Raw genomic sequence first — 19570 nt, forward strand, 5'->3', positions numbered from 1 at the left:
AAAACCCTCGATTTACTTGTGTGTTTAAACTTACCGCCCGAGCAAACAAGTAACTTCACATGAGCGTATTTGCATGCACCTGGGCGCAGCGTATTTGTGGAGTTTCAGACTAGTTATTTTTCCAGCGGAATTACGTAGCATATTGCGCATTCGCACCCCCCATTGACTTCTATGGGGGACCTTTTCTGCACAATTCTACAAAAAGATAGAGCATGCATTATTTTAGTTTTCTTTGCACTACCAAAATGCATGCGCAAAATACGGAAATGTGAAAACGTGGAGCATGCCGTTTTTTTTTGTGTGCGACTGAAATGCGTAAGAAAAATACCCCCATGTGGACTAACCCATTGAAATCTATTCTCTGTATATTGGGTGCGCAAATCCGCCCGTGTGAATCTGGCCTTACAGCGGATGGACAAAAAAAATGCCCTGGCGTGAATTAACCCTTAGCATAACATTTGCATATTGCATTTGGCTAGTTTGACTCAATGCCTGCTGTAAAGTTTTAATTCCGCCTGGTATCTTCCGATCTGCCCCAGTATGATATGTCCTGGTGGGCTTCACTTCTTGGCTGGGTATCTTCCATGTTTGTGGGACACGCAGCATATCAGATGGCCTATGTATCACTTAGCAACTTTCCCACGTCCCTTGAAGTATGACAAAGGCTGCCCCCCTCCTTCCATCAGTATTTAAAGGCTGCTTTCTCAGACAGATGCTGCGGCCGCCCCCCTCCCTTCCTCAGCATTGTCTGTCGCTGGGTACGCCCAACTCAGTCTAGGTTATCCAATGAGCGGCAGGCCTAGGCACCGCCGCCAGCTGGTATTGGGCAGCAGGAAGGAATATTGAGCCATCTATCACAGTGTGAGTATAGACACTGACTTCCCTATATTGATGGGGAGAGGGGCGCCTGCGAAGACACATAGGCAGGAGGACGCTATAAGGTGAGAATACTGCACCCCTCCGAAGCTTTCGGGTTGGCCTGCCTTGTTATTTTGTGCCATTAACCCTAATTTCCTTTTTCTCTTTTTAATACCAAGTATTATTGTATTATCTCCTCGTGTTGCTTTAGCGACCGCATAGAAACATTCAGACGTAGCAGAGTTGAGTTTGTCATTTAGGCATTTGGATCTGAGATGCTGCAGCATGTTTACCATCCGTCTTATATAAAACCGCAGCTGATACCTCCGTGATATGATGAGCTGTGCCAAATAACACGCACATTGGGATACGCAGCCAAGCCTTGCAGATAAAGAATGTCTTTGATAGTAGAAAGGGTTAAACTTTGATTCCTTGGCACGCAGTCCGCGTATGTGAATAAAAAGCATTCTGCTGGCAGGACGGCAACTTTCCGACATTCCCCAACATTGCTTATTCTGCGTTAACCCCTGGATTGGGTTTTTGGGTTCTGGAGACTGCATGCATACATTGGACGGAGGTAGCAGAGGCGAATTTTGGGCACGTATGTTCTACTGTACTTTTTGCGCATGCAAAAAACAGGCGACTATGCCCCCATTCATTGAAATGGGCAGTTAGTGTTCAATATGTGCTCTTTCCGTGCGCAAGAAAATAGAGCATGCCGCACGTTTTTTAAGCACGTGCAAAATACGCTCATGCAAACGAAAACCATTAAAATCAGTGGGGTCTATTTACTGCTTATTGTGTGCTCAAATGCGTTCGTGTGACACAGGCCTTAGAGTACCCAACGTGGCACGTGATGTCATAGTTATTTGGTTCTACAAAATGTTATATGTGGCTTGTTTGGCACGCAGGTCAGCATGATATGGCGCTTGCCAACCCGCGTTTTATCCGCAGATGCAAGGCGTTTTCCAGGCAAAAACGTCTCGCATCGCTTCTACGAAACTCCGATTCCCTTGTGCACGTATCACGCGCGATAGAGGATCGGGAGTGTTTGCATTGATTTTGCGTGCTCATCACACTGCATGCGGGATCCGTGCGATGTCTTTAAGGTCCCATTGAAATAAGGGGTCGACGTGAAAAAAAATAGAACATGCTACAATATTTTTTTTATTTGCCTGGCCGCATTGCAGTGAGGGAAACCATCGCTCGCGTGTAGGACTGCGATCAAAAGAATGGCGTTCATATTTGCACGAGTTTTGTTAATGGATTTCCATGTGATATGTGAATGATAAATAGAGTAAATAGAACAAATTTGCAAAAACGGCGACAAAATCCATTATAACCTCGGGCCGAACCCTCAAGTAGATGTAATTATTATAAAGAAGCAATTTGTGTCATGACACCCACTATAGCAGCGACCACTGGCATACACCTGGGTTGGAGTGGAAGCGCTGCTCCGACCCCTTCATAGTGGGTGGTGCTGATAATTGCAGGTGCAGCTCCCACTGATTTCAATGAGAGGTACTCTTGCAATTACAAGCGCCGGCCACTACACTGGTCGGAGCAGTGCTTCTACTCCGGCCCGATGCATCCCAGCAGGCACTGCCTGGATAACCCCTTTAAAGGTCCTTTTACACAGACCAATTGGGCCTCAATGTTCCTAGGAATGCTCATTCACCTGACAATCTGGCTGCGTAAAAGGAGGAATGATCAGCTGACGAAAGAGCAAAATTACTGGTTGGTCGGATGCACATCTTCCCGTGTAAGCAGGGAGATGTCCAACTGATCAATGACATATACAGTGTAGGCCTCCGTAGTACAGAATTGATGACTACGGCCCTGTGTATGAGCCCTAACAAGCTAAAGCTGCCTGCCCATGAACAGATTTCCCTTGCGCAATCCGTAGCGGGCGTCCACACCACAGTTCTGCAGCAAATACCATCCCTAGCAAGCTATGGAAAAATCGCTTCTTCCGGCGCACTCGTGGAAACAAATTGCGATTTCCGCGAGCAAAGCAAAAATCACAGGGTGCTCTATTTTTTGTGGTGTCAGCACAGACGGCTTCCACTGAAGCCAATGGAAGCCGTCTGACCCGCAACCCGACCGCAATTGACCTTGCGGACAGGTCGTGTGTTTCACGCCGCCGCCTAGCGAGGGTGTGGGAAAAATAAACATATAAAAAAAAAATCTGTGCTGCGCATCTGTACGCACATGTGCAGGAAAAAAGAGCGCGCTGCGTGTGAAAAATATTCGTATGCAAACAAACCCACTGAAATCAATCGGTTCTGTTCTTTGCGTATTGCGCGTGCACATTTTGCGTCCACAAATACGCCGGTGTGAAGGGGGCCTCACTGTTAGGGTGCGTTTACACATGGAAAATGGCGCAGATTTGGTGGAAGATCTACAGTCATGAAAAATAAGAGTTATGCCTTTTAAAAGTGAGCAAGAGAAACTGAAAAAAAAGGGTGAGTATTTGAGGGGAGACAACTCCACTGTAGTAGATTGTCTGGGATGCAAAGTCAGATCCTTTCACTTTAATGGGGCTGCAATACCAGACACTGCCCACAGACAAGAGTGGCGCTGTTTAGGAGGGTCTTTTCTTCTAGTTTTACACAAGCCCTATATAAACCGTCACTTATACATGAGAGAATAGATATCTGAAGCTGCTGTATAGATGGAGCTCCGTCAACTGGAAACTTCCTTTTTCTCTGCCTTGCGTTGTGATATGGCTTCCTGTCTCGGCGGTTCCCGCCCCTCTTGGTGTAACTGTACGTCCTTCTTTATATACAGTAGAGGTTGCATCATAGACGTTCCCGGACAATTCTAGTCATGAAGGCCTCCATCACTCAGATGTTTTTTTACCGGTGCTTTCAGCACCACGCCAGTCACAGTTTAACACAGCCATTGTTTTCAACGGGACAGCCGCTCGATTTCAAGCGGTGCATGTTCTCTTTTTGAGCGTTTAGCGCTGCTCATCAATGATGAGGAATGCTAAATGCCGGTGCGGATGGAAACTAAAGTAAGACACAGCAAAGCGTCGCAATTTAAGTCGTGGCGCTTACCGCAACGCCTGTATGAGGAAGGCCTAAGGCTATGTTCACACCTACATTCGCGAGTGCTGTTTTTCTGCTCAGAAAAGGGATTTTCTTGACTGAACAGATCCGTCTTATGATGAAACTGAACAGCGCCAAATAGACACTATTGGCTTTAACCCTTTCCAATCCAATTTGTATCCTGGTTTTCCTAGGGCGGCTTACTCTTTTTCAGCCATTATAAAACGGCGCTATCTGCTGGCTAAAGCCAGTACTGCATGAGGTGACACGTTGGATAGGCTCCGACAGCAGAGAGGCTGGCAGTATACAGTAAGAGAACCCCGACGGACGACTTCCAACATCGGAGCTGTACAGCCTTAAATCATACCGGATGAAAAAGTACTTCATGCGATGGAATCTCCGAGTGGAGGTTGTAACGCAGATGTGAGAAAATCTCGCGTTTTTTGAGCGATGCGAGAGTGAGGGAAAATGTAGAGTTATAAAACCCATGTTTTTTAATAGTTTCCTTCACATCTCAGATGTTTTCACACACAAAAAAAAAATCACGGTATGTCCTGTCTTTCTGCTTATTGCATTTTTAAAAAAAATCTCCCATGTTTCCATATGGAGCCTCCTTTTCATCGCGTTGCAAAGCACGAACTTGCGATTTTTGTGCGATGCGATTTTATTTTAACATTAGAAAATTCTATTGGCTTTTGCAGTTAAAAAAATCGTGGCAAAATCGATGATCGCAATATTACTGTGAGAAAATTGCGGCAAAATAACATCCTTTTTCCTGCGATTTTTGAGCATCAACACTGCTTTTTCTCACAAGAGCATTGCTGCCACTTGCGATTTTCTCATGCGTTTTTATCGCTTGATTTCGCCGCGATTTCTTTACTCGAAAGTCAATAGGATTTTCTAATGTTAAAAACGCATCGCACAAAAATTGCAAGTTTGTGCTTTGCAATGCGATAAAAAGGAGATTAAAAAAAGGCAAAACGCAGAAAGTTAGAACATTCCGTAATTTCTTTTTATCGCAACATCGCATGAGTGAAAACATCACAAATATGAAGAAAACCATTGAAAAGAACTGTTTTCATAATTCTGCCTTTTTACACACTGTCACATCACCCCAAATTGCACAATTTTCTCGCCCGTGTAAACCACCCTTAGGCCTCCTTCACACGACTGTATGAGTTTTTCGTTCACCCATACACAGCGTATAATCCCATGAATGAATATTTGAGTCCCAATCGTTAGTCGCGTTTTTTTAGAGCCATTCACCCACGGTGCTGCATGTATGTAAAAAAAAATGTTGAAGCGATGAAAACTAACGATCGCTATAAAATGCTCGTAATGTCAATTAATGCTTAATTAGGGCGAGCTGTCTTCTTTTCCCAGCGTTGTCCTCCCTCTCTTTCCCGTTTTTACCTGCTTCCATAGAAGTCTACAGGAGCTTGCTGCGTGTCACATCAAAAGATAGGGCTAGACCCATGTCTTCACGCAACGCATAAAATACAAGACCGAAAACTGGCGCATATGTCCTATTTTTTCAGATACGATTTTCTTACGCGGCTATAAATTGTTTATCTGAATGAACCCATTGAAATCCAATGCATCGTATAGTCGCGCTTTATGTGCAATTTTTTTTAACGCAGCTAAATACAGCCGTGTGAATACGCCCGTAGGGTGTATTCACACATTGTGGATTTACTGATCTACACTAGGTAGCATGGAGTTTGATGTGGTTTCACTACACATTTCACCCCCTCATTTCAAGGAGTGAAATTCATTAAAATCTGCAGCGCTCTGCGGCTACCGTCTGGAGCCCCGCTCAATTTATGCTGCAGTTGTTTTTTTTTTAGAATCCCATCCACAATGCTTGTCCTGTAAATGCTGCAGAGCTTCTATAGTTATAGCCGCTGCGGAAAATCCACAGCATGTGCAACCCGTGTGAACATATAACTATTGTGCTTGCTCTGGGGTAACTATGGTAGCATCAACAGACTAAGCCCTCATGCATATGGCAGTGCCATAGGTAAATTCTTCTATTAGTTATTCTCCCCTTGAAGCTTAGATGGGAGCCATCTTGCCAGTAGTATGGCACGTAACTGTCGAGGCCCCTGATTGGCTGCAGCTGTAACCAGAGGCCATGGGGGACCAGCAGAGCATCAGCGCTGGATCAGTAGGGGAATAAGGAGAGGAGTATAATATAGAGCATGCATCTCTCCCTTTAGTCCTCATTCAGACGAGCGTGTTTTTTTGCACGCCTATGTGTGTGAAAAAAATGCGCTCTTCACTTATGCAGAAAACGCGTGAATGGGCAAAGTTTGCGCATTAAATTTTGCTTGTTCACTGGAGCAGCTGTGCTTGGAGAAGCGCAGCTACTCCACGAAGGTCCCCTCATCACTGAACACTGACCAATCAGAGGCAGTGCTCAGCTGTCATTCAATGAATGGCTGAGCGCTGCCTCTGATTGGTCACAGTGCTCAGCCAATCAGAGGCAGTGCTTTCTGGAGGTGGGGACTTTTCAATCCCCGGTCACCAGAATACAGAAGAAGACTGCCGGGGACAGGAAGAAGAGCTGGACATTGCTTCTAGGGGAGTTAACTTTTGTATTTTTATTTTTTTCTACAGCTAGGAACGATTTTCAGGGTAGGGCTCATATTTCAAGTCCCCTTTCCTGAAAAACCTGGCTGCGGGGGTTGCCTTCATCCCATTGCTTTCAATGGGGCGTCAGTAATGCCGGCCCCATTGAAAGCAATGGGATAGCATCGCGGTCCTCTGCCACTGCTGTGACAGCCATGGCAGGGGATTCTTTCGTCCCTGCGGGGAGTCCCATCATCACTGAACACGCATTCAAATTCCGAGCATATGAACGCTTCTATAGGAACTCATTGGTTCTTTTCGAAGCGTGCATTATGCGTGCGAAAAACACACGCTTGTGTGAATGAGGCCTTAAGAGGAGAGCACACAAATAGGAAGTAGGAAAGGCTTGCTAAAAGCCTGAAGGCTACATATCTGAGTGGGGCGGTTATAAGAAGATACTTTATAACACACTTTAAAGGTATCAGTTAGACTGGGTCAACACGGGGCGGATTCCTGACGGAAATCTCGTGGTTTGGCCTCAGCGAAAAACCGCGAGATTTCCGCTGGGAGAACCGCTGCTTCAAAACCCGTGGCGGTTTGAAGCGGCCCGGCCGCTCGTTCTTCCACTGCGGCCGGCGCTCCCATAGAGGAGAGCGCGGCTGCAGTGGGAAAAAAAAAATGAACATGCTGCGGTCGGCAAATCCGCGCCACAGCGGCGGCTTCTGCTGGCTTTGCCGCAGTGGATTTGCCGTCCCGTGTGGATGAGATTTCTGAGAAATCTCGTCCACATGGCTGGCTAATCCCGGGATTAGCAGCCGCATGCAGATTTGCCGTGGCGAAATTCCGGTGTGAACCCAGCCTTAGTGTTTCATTTACTGATGGCTTTATTATTTCCAGAAACTGGATGACCGGCCGGCAATTTAAGAGCGAATGTGTATTTGCATGAGCATTTGCGCTGCATTCTTGCTGAACTGGTGTTGCGTATTTGTGCACACGAGTGCGGTTCTTACTGTACTTTCTGTGCACATTTGCGCGTTCAAAAAAAACCACACAAGGGTGCTTTAAGCCACTGAAATGGCCAATTAGTTTAATGAGTTCAAAATGCGTTTTTTTCCCCTGCGCAAATGTGCAAGAAAATGGGGCGATTTGTGTATTTTTTTGTGCAAACGAAATGTTCACACAAAACCCACGCATGTGAACAAACCCAATGAAATCAATGGGTTCTATTTTCGGTGTATTACGCTCACACATACACCCATATGAATCCGACCAGACCATTTAAAGGCCAGATCATTTTCTCTGTTAGGCCGGGGTCACACGGGCGTATTGGCACGTGTATTTGCGCATGCAACACACCGAGAATCGAACCCATTGTTTTCAATGGCTTTGTTCACATGCGTGTATTTTTCCAGTTCATTTCGTTTGCGCAAAAAAACACAACCTGCTCTATTTGCCTGCACATATATAAAGTGGGCCACAAAAATGAGCCCCGCACCGCACTGTTATGGAAGCTGTCCAAAAGAAAATCTGTGTTACCAATAGCAACCAATCACAGCGCAGCTTTTATTTTACCTCAGCAGTATAAGAAATTGCAACCAATCACAGCGCAGCTTTAAGTTCACCTCGGCAGTATAAGAAATAGCAACCAATCACAGCGCAGCTTTTAGTTCACCTCAGCAGTGTAAGAAATAGCAACCAATCACAGCGCAGCTTTTATTTTACCTCGGCAGTATAAGAAATAGCAACCAATCACAGCGCAGCTTTCAGTACGTAAAAACGCGTGACCAGCGCACAAATCTAACATTTGTGCGCTCGTTCAGACGGCCCTGACCTGGCACATATACACCGAGGCCAAAATGCTAAGCTGTCTTCCTCTTCTCTGCCCCTCGCCGTCTCTCAGCAAGAGGAGGAGGCGGGACAGGGACGGAACTAGTGTGCCAAGCTCCCGCCCCCTCTCTGCCCCTTGTTGCAGCTCCAAGCAATGGAAGCAGCAGGACCGATGTGGAGCTTAGCTCCGCCCCCTGTCCCGCCCCTCCCATTGCAAACAGCCGGCAAGGGGCGGAGAGGAGCAGAGAAGGGGGTGTAAGTTTAACAATCACGCTGCTAAACTCCCTCCCACCTCCCTTCTCCTGCAGCTGCCATTGGCTCCCGTAGGAGTCTATGCAGCCACCGGCGTAAAAGCGCCCGGCCAAAGTGCTGTATCTTGGCCAGCCGGGCGCTTTTACGCCACGGAAATATGCCCATGTGCACTGATGCATTGTAAACCAATACATCAGAGGGGCAGCGTATATCGGTCGGGCGTGAATACCTGGCTTATATACGCCCGTGTGAATCCAGCCTCAGAAATAGCAACCAATAACAGCGCAGCTTTCATTTTACCTCCGCAGCATAAGAAAGGAAGGCTGAGCTATGATTGGTTGCTATTGACAACTAAAATTACAGGGAAGTCGAGTTTTCAATTTTGAATTCCGCAGTATTTGTCGCCGGGTGCTGAAGAACGCTCAGGAAAATGTCACTCAAATCGGACAGAACTGCAGATTTGTATCTGACAAGCAGATTTCGTGTTTTATATATAGGATATGCAGCGGTGGGTCACAGCAGGTGTTTGTGCTATCAGTTGGTTTTCTTTTTCTCTATTTTACATATTTTGCCCTATGATGAGGTCATAAAAGCCTTTTGGGGCAGTTTAACATACATTTTTTGTATTGCCACACCGAATCCTGGCATACACTGCGGTGCTGACCTGACACTGCAGGCACCCGGCAGTCATATGATTCCCCGGACGGTGGCGCTGAGCGCAGTGTGTACAGCAGAGGGTAATAAACCATGTTAGGATTCCAACCATCTCTGGCCGCCGTCCTGTTCTGTAGCTGCGCACTTTCTGTACAGCTGTGGAGTTATACGTGACTGGCCTGACCTCTAGGTTGTCCACCAGCTGCTGAAAACTGCTATTTTTGTATTCTGTTCTAAAAAAAGATTATCTTCTATTTTCCTGCATATTTGTGCACCAAAGGTCCCATAAAAGTCAATGGAGCTGCGCAAATGCATGCGCAATACACAAGGAGATGCGTAAAACTGCGTAATTGTGCTGGAAAAAGGACACATCCGGAACTAATCAGCCATTGCAATCAGTGCATTTGTTTGCCGAAGCATGAACATGCCTTGTGGGCGCAAAAGTAGCGAAATACACCATTACACCGCAGAAAACAGCCTCATTCATAGAGCAAAATTGTCATGCTAAGGCACGTGCAATTGCGTCCGTGTGAAGCTGGCCTAAAGCCCAATTTGGATATTGATTGAAAAATCATGCCTCAGCATGTGATGGACCTCGCAGTATAATCCTCACAGCCAGAGGCGTAACTTGAATCTTCTGGGCCCTAATGCAAAACCTGTAATGGGGCCCCCAACTATAATGGTTTATTCATAGTACTGGGTTCCCCTTATGGAGAAGAGAGGCCTTATGGGCCCCTAAGTCTCCTGGGCCCGGGTGCAACCGCATCCCCTGCATCCTCTATAGTTACGCCCCTGCTCACAGCTGGCAGGGAGGAAACTCTTCAATGCAAAATGAGCATCACATTCACAAGAGTGTGAATCTTGTGCATGTTTTGTGTGTTGCGAGATGCACAGAGCTCGCATGAATAGGAACTCCATTCTTTTGAACAGAGTCATACACACGGGCAATGTGTTCCCTCGATGTGGCGATGTAAAAAAATCACTGCATATCCTATTTTTTCCGTGTCCCTGGAGGAGAAAGGTCCCTGAAGCTACAAAAGTCTGGCACCCCATAACATATTTAACAATATTTTCCCCCAGCCGACACCCTTTTGGCTTCGGGGCACCACTAGCCACCCAGATGGCTGCCTTGATTAAACAGACTGTTTAGGACTTGACCCCATGCGAGCCCCAGATCTGCCAACCAACCACAACTGCCCCATGAATTAATTGGACCATACACCTGATGAAATCCCCTTCCACCAATTTACAACCAGCTCCAAGGACCCCTCCCCTTGCCACACAGCTGCTATGACACCATTTTGCCTATGGCAAAAAAAGGAATGAATGAAAACATTTAAAGATCCAACCAATAGATGTCCAACCCCGTCAATGAACTGCCAAGGAAAAAGAAAAAAGGGGAGGCAGGGCAGGACTTTACAGGCTGTCCTCTCCTACATGGTCTCTTCTCACTCTGAGCCCTGCTACTTCCTCCTAACTGCTCAGAGCTCTGCTACTTCCTCCAAACACTCCTCCACCCGTTCTTTAGTTAACTTCTTCACTACCTGTCCCTTCCTTCCAAACCTCGTCATGATGGCCTCCCAGTAGGTCGTCCATCCACTGATCCTTCCCTTTACTTTATAAGACCTTAGTAAAGCATTTGACAAGACATCACATACCATACTTATTGAAAAAATGACCAAATATGGGATTGACAAGGCAAATGTTAGGTGGATTCACAACTGGCTGAGTGATCATAAATGGCTGCACATCAAGTTGGAAGAATATATCAAGTGGGGTACCACAAGGCTCTGTCCTGGGCCTAGTGTTGTTCAACATTTTTATAAATGATCTGGAGGAGGGAATTGATGGTAAACTGACCACATTTGCTGATGACACAAAGCTAGGAGGGATAGCTAACACTAGGGAAGAGAGAGAGGATTCAAAAAGATCTAGAAAAGCTTGAACAGTGGGCAGTGACTAACAGAATGGTATTTAACAAGGAGAAATGCAAAGTCCTACATCTGGGCAAGAAAAATGAAAAAAGCACATACAGAATAGGAGGAAGTGGGCTAAGCAGCAGCACATGTGAAAAAGACTTGGGTATACTAATAGATCATAGACTGAACATGAGTCAACAATGTGATACAGCAGCCAAAAAGGCAAACACAATTCTGGGATGTATTAGGAGAAGCATAGAGTCCAGATCAGGTGAGGTCATTATCCCCCTCTACTCTTCCTTAGTCAGACCTCATCTGGAATATTGTGTCCAGTTCTGGGCACCCCACTTTAAAAAAAACATAGACAAACTGGAGCAAGTTCAGAGAAGAGCTACTAGGATGGTGAGCAGTCTGTAAATTATGTGCTATGAAGAATGGTTCAAGGATCTGAGAATGTTTAGCTTACAAAAAAGAAGACTGAGAGGAGACTTAATAGCGATCTACAAATATCTGAAGGGCTGCCACAGTGCAGAGGGATCAGCCCTATTCTCATCTTCACAAGGAAAGGCTAGAAGCAATGGGATGAAACTGAAAGGGAGGAGACACAGATTAGAAATTGGAAAAAACGTTCTGACAGTGAGGGTGATCAATGAGTGGAACAGGTTACCACAGGAGGTGGTGAGTTCTCCTTCAATGGAAGTCTTCAAATAAAGGCTGGACAAATATCTGTCTGGAATGATTTAGTAAATCCTGCACTGAGCAGGGGGTTGGACCCGATGACCCTGGAGGTCCTTTCCAATTCTACTATTCTCTGATTCTAAAAACACATGCCTTGTGTTCTCTATGTAAGTAGTTTAACTTTACCATCGCTGATCCAATCATCACACACTTAGAAGCCACGCTGTTGCCCTTTTATTAAAACCATATCCCAGTTTCACTGATGGAGTGTACTTTTATACTTTGTAGCTTACATTTTTGTAGCCTGGAGTACTGCTTACATGGGGCAATTTGGTGTAGATTTTTCTCCATTGACTTTCATGAGCGTTAATCCATACAAAAATACTGCATAAAGGATACTACCTTTTTTTCTACAACCGAAACACCACAAAATCCCATGAAATATCTCCAGAACAAACATAATTATAATTACTGGTAGGCTGGGTTCTCACACGTCGGAATCCAGGCAGAAAATCTCGTGGTTTGGCTGCAGCCAAAAAAGGTGAGATTTCCGCCGGGAAAGCGCTGCTGCAAAACCCGCGGCACTTAGCCGCGGGTTTTAAAGCGATCTGGCCGCTCACTTTACCGTTGCGGCCGGCGCTCCCATTCTGAGAAATCTCGTCCACATGGCTGGGTAATTCCGGGATTAGCGTCCGCAGGTGGATTTGCCGCGGCTTAATTCCGGACGGAGTTTCCGTGGCAAATCCGCCCTGTGTGAACCCAGCCATAATGCGACAGCTTATTCCACAGCGCTTTCAAAACATGGTCGAAGCAACAGTTACATATAATATTCAAATTAGTAGGAAACAATAGGGGTGGAGCCGCTGAGAAGTGGCTGGATAGGAAGATGTGTTTAGCTGCCGCATTCATGATGAATTGGAGAGGGGAGAGTCTGGTGCAGGGAAGGCCAATGAGCAATGAATTGCAGTAGTCAAGTCGGGAGTGGATGGGGGCTACAACAAGTGTCTTTAGCATGTCCGAGGTGAGAAATGGTCAGATTTTTGCAATATTCCTGAGGTGTCATGTTCAAGCCAGAGATTGAATGTGGAGGGTAAAGGAGAGGTCAGAGTCCAGTGTGACCCCAAGGCAGCGGGTGTGCTGTCTAGGGGTTATGATGGTGCCAAATACTGATATGGAGATATTGAAGGGGTGGAGGTGAGGTCGGCTGGCAGAAGGTGGAAAGATACACACTTATGACACACATACTGTACTTATGACAAGGCACAGACATGGATGTGATTGGTTTGCACTTTAAGGAATACTGCAAAAGAAACAAAAACATTTTTAACTAGACCCTGATAAGGGAGGAAAAGTTTTATGGTCTCTGAATTACTGTTTGGGGGCTGTCACCAGGCCAGCAGTCTTATCTGTGCCATAGATGTCTCATACCTGCTATTCACGCATAAATCCTCGTGAATTTAATCCTTCATTGAAAGTGTCAAAAGTTGTTATAAATTTATATTCCCAAATGCTTCTATGGCTTTGTGACTTGAAACCACCCTTCAATATCATAACTCTCATATCTTCTAAGTCGTGACCATGACTAGAAAAGTGCTCGGCCACAGGTAATTCTGTCTTTCTCTCTTTAATTGTGTGGCGATAAGATCTCCCCCTTGCTTTCAGTTTTTGTCCTGTTTCTCAAACATAAAGGCCCCAACAGGACATTCTCTGCATCGGATCAGGTAAACAACATCAGACATGGAACATGTGACTGTCCCAGGATCTTATAGTCCTGCTGTGTGTTGAGGATTTGTATCCTGTCCGCAGTCACTATATGTGTGGAGGTCTTGCACCTGCTTACATTGCAGGAATAGGTCCCTTTTTGTGTGTCGGAGGGCAATGCACTCCTGACTATAAGGTTCCTCAAATTTGGAGATTGCCTGTAACACAGGAGGGGAGGGTTTGGAATATGGTTCTCAGACGGTCATCCTTGTGTAGGGTGTGATGGAGTTTCTTTGCAGTCTTCCTTAGTACGTCTAGCTGTGAATTATAGGTCACTACTAGAGGAATACAATTGTTTCCTTCCTTCTCTGTGTATTAGAGTAGTTATTTTCTGGGTATCCTGGTGGCTCTGGTGATTTGGTCATCAATTGAGGTGGGATGGTAGCTCTGATTCAAAAATGTCCTTTCAAGATGATATAGATGTTCCTCTCTATCTGTTGGGTTGAAGCAGATCCGGTTGTATCTGATGGCCTGGCTACAGACAATGGACTTTTTGATGTATTTAGGGAGGAAGCTGTCCCATCTGAGATATGTGGGCCGATCAATCCGTTTTCGGTAGAAGGATGTCTGTATTGAGGAGTTTAAAATTTTTATGGTTGTGTCCAAAAAAGTTGATTTGTGTATACGAGTAGCTTAATCTCAGGTTTATGGTGGGGTGGAATGCATTGGATGTCTCATGAAATGTATTTAGTTTTTGTTTGGTGTTGGTCTAGATGTTTATGATGTCATCAATGTAGCGGAAGTAGGCTAATGGTTTGTTGGGACAGGAGGCCAGAAAGTCAGTCTCCAGTTTTGCCATGAAAAGGCCGGCATATTGTGGTGCCATTTGACTGCCCATGGTGGTTCTGGTGAGTTGCAGGAATATCTCTTTGCCAAAGGAGAACTAAATGTGTGTGACAAAAATAGGACATGAAGCGTTTTTATTTTTCATGTCCCTGAAAAAAGCATGTCTAAATTCCGAAATGCAAATCAATGGGGTTTCAACTCTCCGCAAAAAAACAATGTGCATAATAAATAGTGCAAATACGTCCTTGTGAATGAGGCCTTATGGGCCATTTACACAGGACAATTCTTGTACAGGGGACCTCTTGCCCTGCGCGCTCACGGACAAAATGTGACGGCTTGCAGTTGACGGAAATCTATTTTCTGCAGGCAAAGTTCTGACAGATAATGAACTTCATCCTCCTATCTATATGAAGTCCAGGAGATACTTTTGTGACAACTCTTACATCATTTTCATTCTTCCTTTTATCAATTGCTCCCCCATCAGCACGTAAGAAAGGAAGCTCTGTGACTTTAGGAAGGAAGTGACTCTCCTGTCACACGGCTCGATGACAAGCCACATGTATAGTTTCATGTCGGCAAACAGGAAGCCTAATACAATTTAGAATAAGGAACAGAAAGTCAAATATTGTAAGTGCTCACCCAAGTCTGCACATCTGCGGAGTATATAAGGCTTTCAGACACATATGCTTGGAACAGGTAATATACTGAATGCTATAGATGCAACTGTGTCTTTGCTAGCATAAATTTATAGTTTTTTAGTAGAGATAAGCGAGCATACTCGCTAAGGACAATTGCTTGAGCGAGCATTGTCCTTAGCGAGTACCTGCCCGCTCGGAAGAAAAGGTTCGGGTGCCTGCGGGGGGCGGGGGAGAGCAGGGGGGAACGGAGGGGAGATCTCTCTCTTCCTCTCTCCACCAGACTCACTCCCGCAACTCACCGCTCACCCGGCACCCGAACCTTTTCTTCCGAGCGGGCAGGTACTCGCTAAGGACGATGCTCACTCGAGCAATTATCCTTAGCGAGTATGCTCGCTCATCTCTATTTATTAGTATATTTAAAGGGATTTTCAAGTATTAAAAGTTCTGAAACTTTGTAATATATGTTCAACTCCTTGTTTCCAGAAGCTAGAAACCGTACAGACCTTAATAATTAAGGGGTTGTACCAAGATTACAAGTTATCCCCTATCGACAGGATAGGGAATAACTTGCTGATCAGTGGGGGGTCTCACTGCCGGGTATTAGTGTATCTTGACGCCACCAGAAGTACAGGTGGAGCCAAGATACCAAAAGTTTGACAGGGGGTTGACGCCCCTTGTTTTTGATTGGCTGTCCTTTTTGGTTCCCTGTCTTCCCCCTCACAGGTCCTTTAGCCACCGCCGGAGTATATGATGGCGGCACTTCGCTTCTCCACTTGCAGTGACGTCAGAATGAATGGGGTTGCCCTGTTCTCAAGATTGGCAGGGGTCTCATTGGTGAGCCCCCCACCGATCTGCAGGTTATCCTCTTTTCTTTGGTTAGGGGATAACTTGTAATCTTTGGTATCACCCCTTTAATTGTCTGCACTCCAGACTGATACACTATTGCAAACCCTTAGGGCAGCTACACACGTTCCGGAGATGCTGCAGAACTTCCACAGTGGATTTTGCTGTGAAGATTCTGCATCATTTACACTATGCAGCATTTAAAAAAATCACCTTCACATGGAGTGGAACATTCTCCAACAAATCTGCGGCATTGTTTGAAAACTTCCGGGGATTCTAAATTATGCTGCAGATTTCAACCTTTGAAATGCAAGAATTAAAATCTACAGCAGAGCCGCTATAAAAACCGCTGCGAAATTCGCACCATTTTGCTGTGAATTTAGTCAGTGTGGTTTTCCAGCAGTTTTTCCACTGTGGATACAGCGTGTGTAAATGCCTATCCTGAGGATAGATCATCAGTAATGTAGTCATGGAAGATCCCTTTAAGGGCTCATTTACATATGTGTCCTGCTTATTATACGTGTATTTTTCATGCATGTAATACGCGGTGCTAAACGCGCATTGAATTCTCCTTCGGCTACTCACACCTGAGCTATCTTGTTTTGGGTAATGAAGAGCACAAATAATACATATAGGCAGTGTGGCTTGTCTTGATTAGCTGGGCGATAAAATTATCCTGTTTTTCACGAAATCGAATTGGGTAAGTCTGAAGTGAGTTTTGGCGAAAATCATGGGAAAATCAAGTTTTCCTTATTGCCTGCTGCAAAGGTCAGCGTGCAGCCAATCAGCAGCCAGGGTGCCTTGCTGATGTCAAATATGTCCTTCGTCTTGCATATGGGCAGCAGTTTCATTGGATGCCTGAATCACATGACCTAGCCATATTTAACATAGGCACAGTGTAACCAGCAGACATTTTACAGATGAGCGCAGGGAAGAGAAGCTGCATTATGTTTATATGCCTATATAACACATGGTCTGTTGTTAGGGACAGATATTCTAAATAGGATATAGTTATGCTGGTGTTAAAGCTTGTATACCAGCAGAGAAGTTAAATGGGGTTCTATTGGAGGGAGCAGAGAAAGAAGCTGCATCATGTTTATATGCCTATATGAAACATAGTCAGTACATTGGGATATTGGGAGAGAGTGTATTTCTGCTTCTGTCAATGTATATAGCTGCAAAGCAGACAGACAAAATATTGCAGTTCTCTGCTTGTTGCCTCAGAAGTCGTTCAAAGTCGCCAGTCTGGCCAATACAAATTTTTTACAAAACATACACAGCTAGCAGTGCGGTTTTGGGGAATTCAGTTACACTGCACCACAGAGGGACAACTCACAAACATATAAGCTATATTTTGTGGCCTTCTGCTCTCACATATCATATCCCCCCCGGAATTGTGGTGTTTTGTGTTAATATAAAGCAAAAAGAAACCCGAACAGTAAATACACAGTGCGTGTCAGCGGCTTCAGATGTCGCCAGTCTAGCCACTGTGAATTATTTGCCGGCCTTGTGAAGCTAGCACCGATTCTCTGCAAACTACAAAGTAACTGCAAACGACACTAAAAAGTAAATAACTAAAAAGGAAACGTGGAAAGCAAGAGGTAGGGGATATGTTGGTAATGGTGGTGGTAGAGATGGTAAAGGACTCAGCATGCAGAACAGGTCATAGAGTGGATGGCACAGTATGCCTCAAGTACCACCACCTCCTTTTCCTCCCAGTCATAGACACACAGCAGTCAGTCTGCAACAGTCAGGCATGAGCATCCCCCTCTACTTAAGCCCGTGCCAAATCCCCTGCACCCTCTGAAGCAGTTCACATGGATCAGTCAGAGGAGCTATTCGATTATTCAGTGTCATAGATGTCAATGGGCAGTCCAAGCAACCAGAGAGAGAAGCCCAAGATATTGTATGCACTGATGTCCTACTATTTTTTTTCTCCAACGAGAAAGATGAGGGTGGGTCAGTGCGTGCGGTCAGCCCCCCACAGGCAAAGTGTGCTCAAAGGGATGCGGAACCAGAGGTGCTAGCTCTCAGTAGTCACTGTGACATAGAGTCCCCTCAGGAGGAGAAGGACGATGAAGAGGAAGAGGAGGTGGAAGATGATGAGGTGCTTGACCAACACGGAGAGACAGGGAGAGTCAATTTAGCAGCTCGCAGGGGAAGGAAATAAAGGCGGACGTTACGGGGCAGCACCATGCTAAGACAGGGAGTATGGTGTGGCAGACAAACATAAGGGCTGTACCATCACCATCAGCCACTACTAGTCAAAGCATTGCCAACATCAGGCCCACAGCTAGGTCTGCTCACAGGACTTGTGCAACATGGACATATTTCGAAACCACAGGTGATGACAGAAGAGAGGTCAATTGTAAGATCCGCTATCAGTGTTTAAAACACAGCAAGAATGCAAACAACCTCAACACATTGTGTATGAACAGTCACATAAAGTCCCTCAACCCGCTGCCTTGGAGAGCCCACCTGGATCAGAGGGCAAAGAGTCACCCTCATCCTGCTCCCTCAGGGGCAATGTTACAGGAGGAGGAGAAGGAATGATACCAATCTCCATATGACTGAGCATAGAATTATATCAAAGCCCACACTGTGCCCTCGAGGTGCTTCAGCTCTTCTCTTAAAACTAACATTTTCTAAAGCACAAGCTATAGCTCTACAGCGTTTCCTTGGAGGAGGTCCATGCTTGGCTATTCTGTTCACCTGGTAGAATTTGTCCTTTGCAAACTTTATGACATTGCTTTTAAAACACCTGCTGTCTTCCTTGGCACAATTTTTGATGAGTCAGAATCAGCCATCGTGATTCACAATAATTTTTGTGAAATCGGCCCGATACCAACACAAACCAATTATTCCACTAATTGCTCATCACTGTATATAGTACTGTAAGCCAGTACAGTGTTGTGGCCCTTTGGCTTTTTTTTGGTGTAGGATATGAGACGTATTACTGGCCTATAATGTTGAATGTTCCAGACCTCCCGGAAAATTGATTGTTACTTGCTGCTATTCTCTTTCAGACTCTCCCTCCCATAAACCAAGGGATGAACACATGGAGCAGTTGGATACATCACTAGTTCCCTGCGGGAAGGACAAGTATATTTCCAAGTGAGTCTTTCCTATTGATGTCTTCCAGACTCATCATCTGTCCTCAGTATATCATTTCACTATTAATTCTCGCTCTATGACATTCTGGGGAATCATGGGTGAAAACTAAAAAAAAAAGTAAACAAAAACTGCGATATCCTTTAACAAAACATTTGTCAAAGAGGAAATTCAATGGAAAATCATCTTTTGTTATAAACACATATTAGAAAAGGTCATCAATTAAGAAGCTGTAATATTGCACCTGTTGTCCAAGGTTAGAAACAAACACAGCACCACCCTTGTCCATAGGGTTTTATGTGGTATTGCAACTTAGCTTCATTAAAGTGAATGTATGCCAAGCTGCAATACCAGATACAACCCACGGATAAAGGTGGTGTCATGTTTGGAAGGAAGCAGACATGCTTTTCTATCCCTAGACAACCCATTTAAATGGAAGGGATGCAATGATTTATAGAATGCACACACTTTTTGGACAAGGTCTAAAATCTCCAATCCAACTCTCAAAACTTCTGTGTTTGAAGACATCATCAATGGGCATGGATACAGGACTTTTTCCTTCTCATTGTGAATTTTGCTGTAAAATGGTCACTAACTTTTCAACAAACTTGTGCTTGTA

General features: G+C 45.1%; 1 protein-coding gene across 3 annotated transcripts in view; it reads left to right on the top strand.

Moving 5' to 3' along the window:
- The window catches only part of RASSF2 (Ras association domain family member 2), a 78637-nt gene that overhangs the window by 14538 nt on the left and 44529 nt on the right, over positions 1–19570 (top strand). The window contains exons 1-2 of one of the 3 annotated variants that reach the window (XM_066593065.1): positions 835–941; positions 18867–18954. In XM_066593065.1, the coding sequence (XP_066449162.1) occupies positions 18899–18954 (56 nt within the window). In that variant the 5' untranslated portion in view covers positions 835–941; positions 18867–18898. Of the gene's footprint in view, positions 1–834; positions 942–14939; positions 15056–18866; positions 18955–19570 lie in introns of those variants that run through there. The other 2 variants (XM_066593064.1, XM_066593066.1) reach the window with 2 other exon arrangements.

Source organism: Eleutherodactylus coqui, chromosome 2 (genome assembly GCF_035609145.1).
Source record: "Eleutherodactylus coqui strain aEleCoq1 chromosome 2, aEleCoq1.hap1, whole genome shotgun sequence".
Taxonomy (NCBI): Eukaryota; Metazoa; Chordata; class Amphibia; order Anura; family Eleutherodactylidae; genus Eleutherodactylus; species Eleutherodactylus coqui.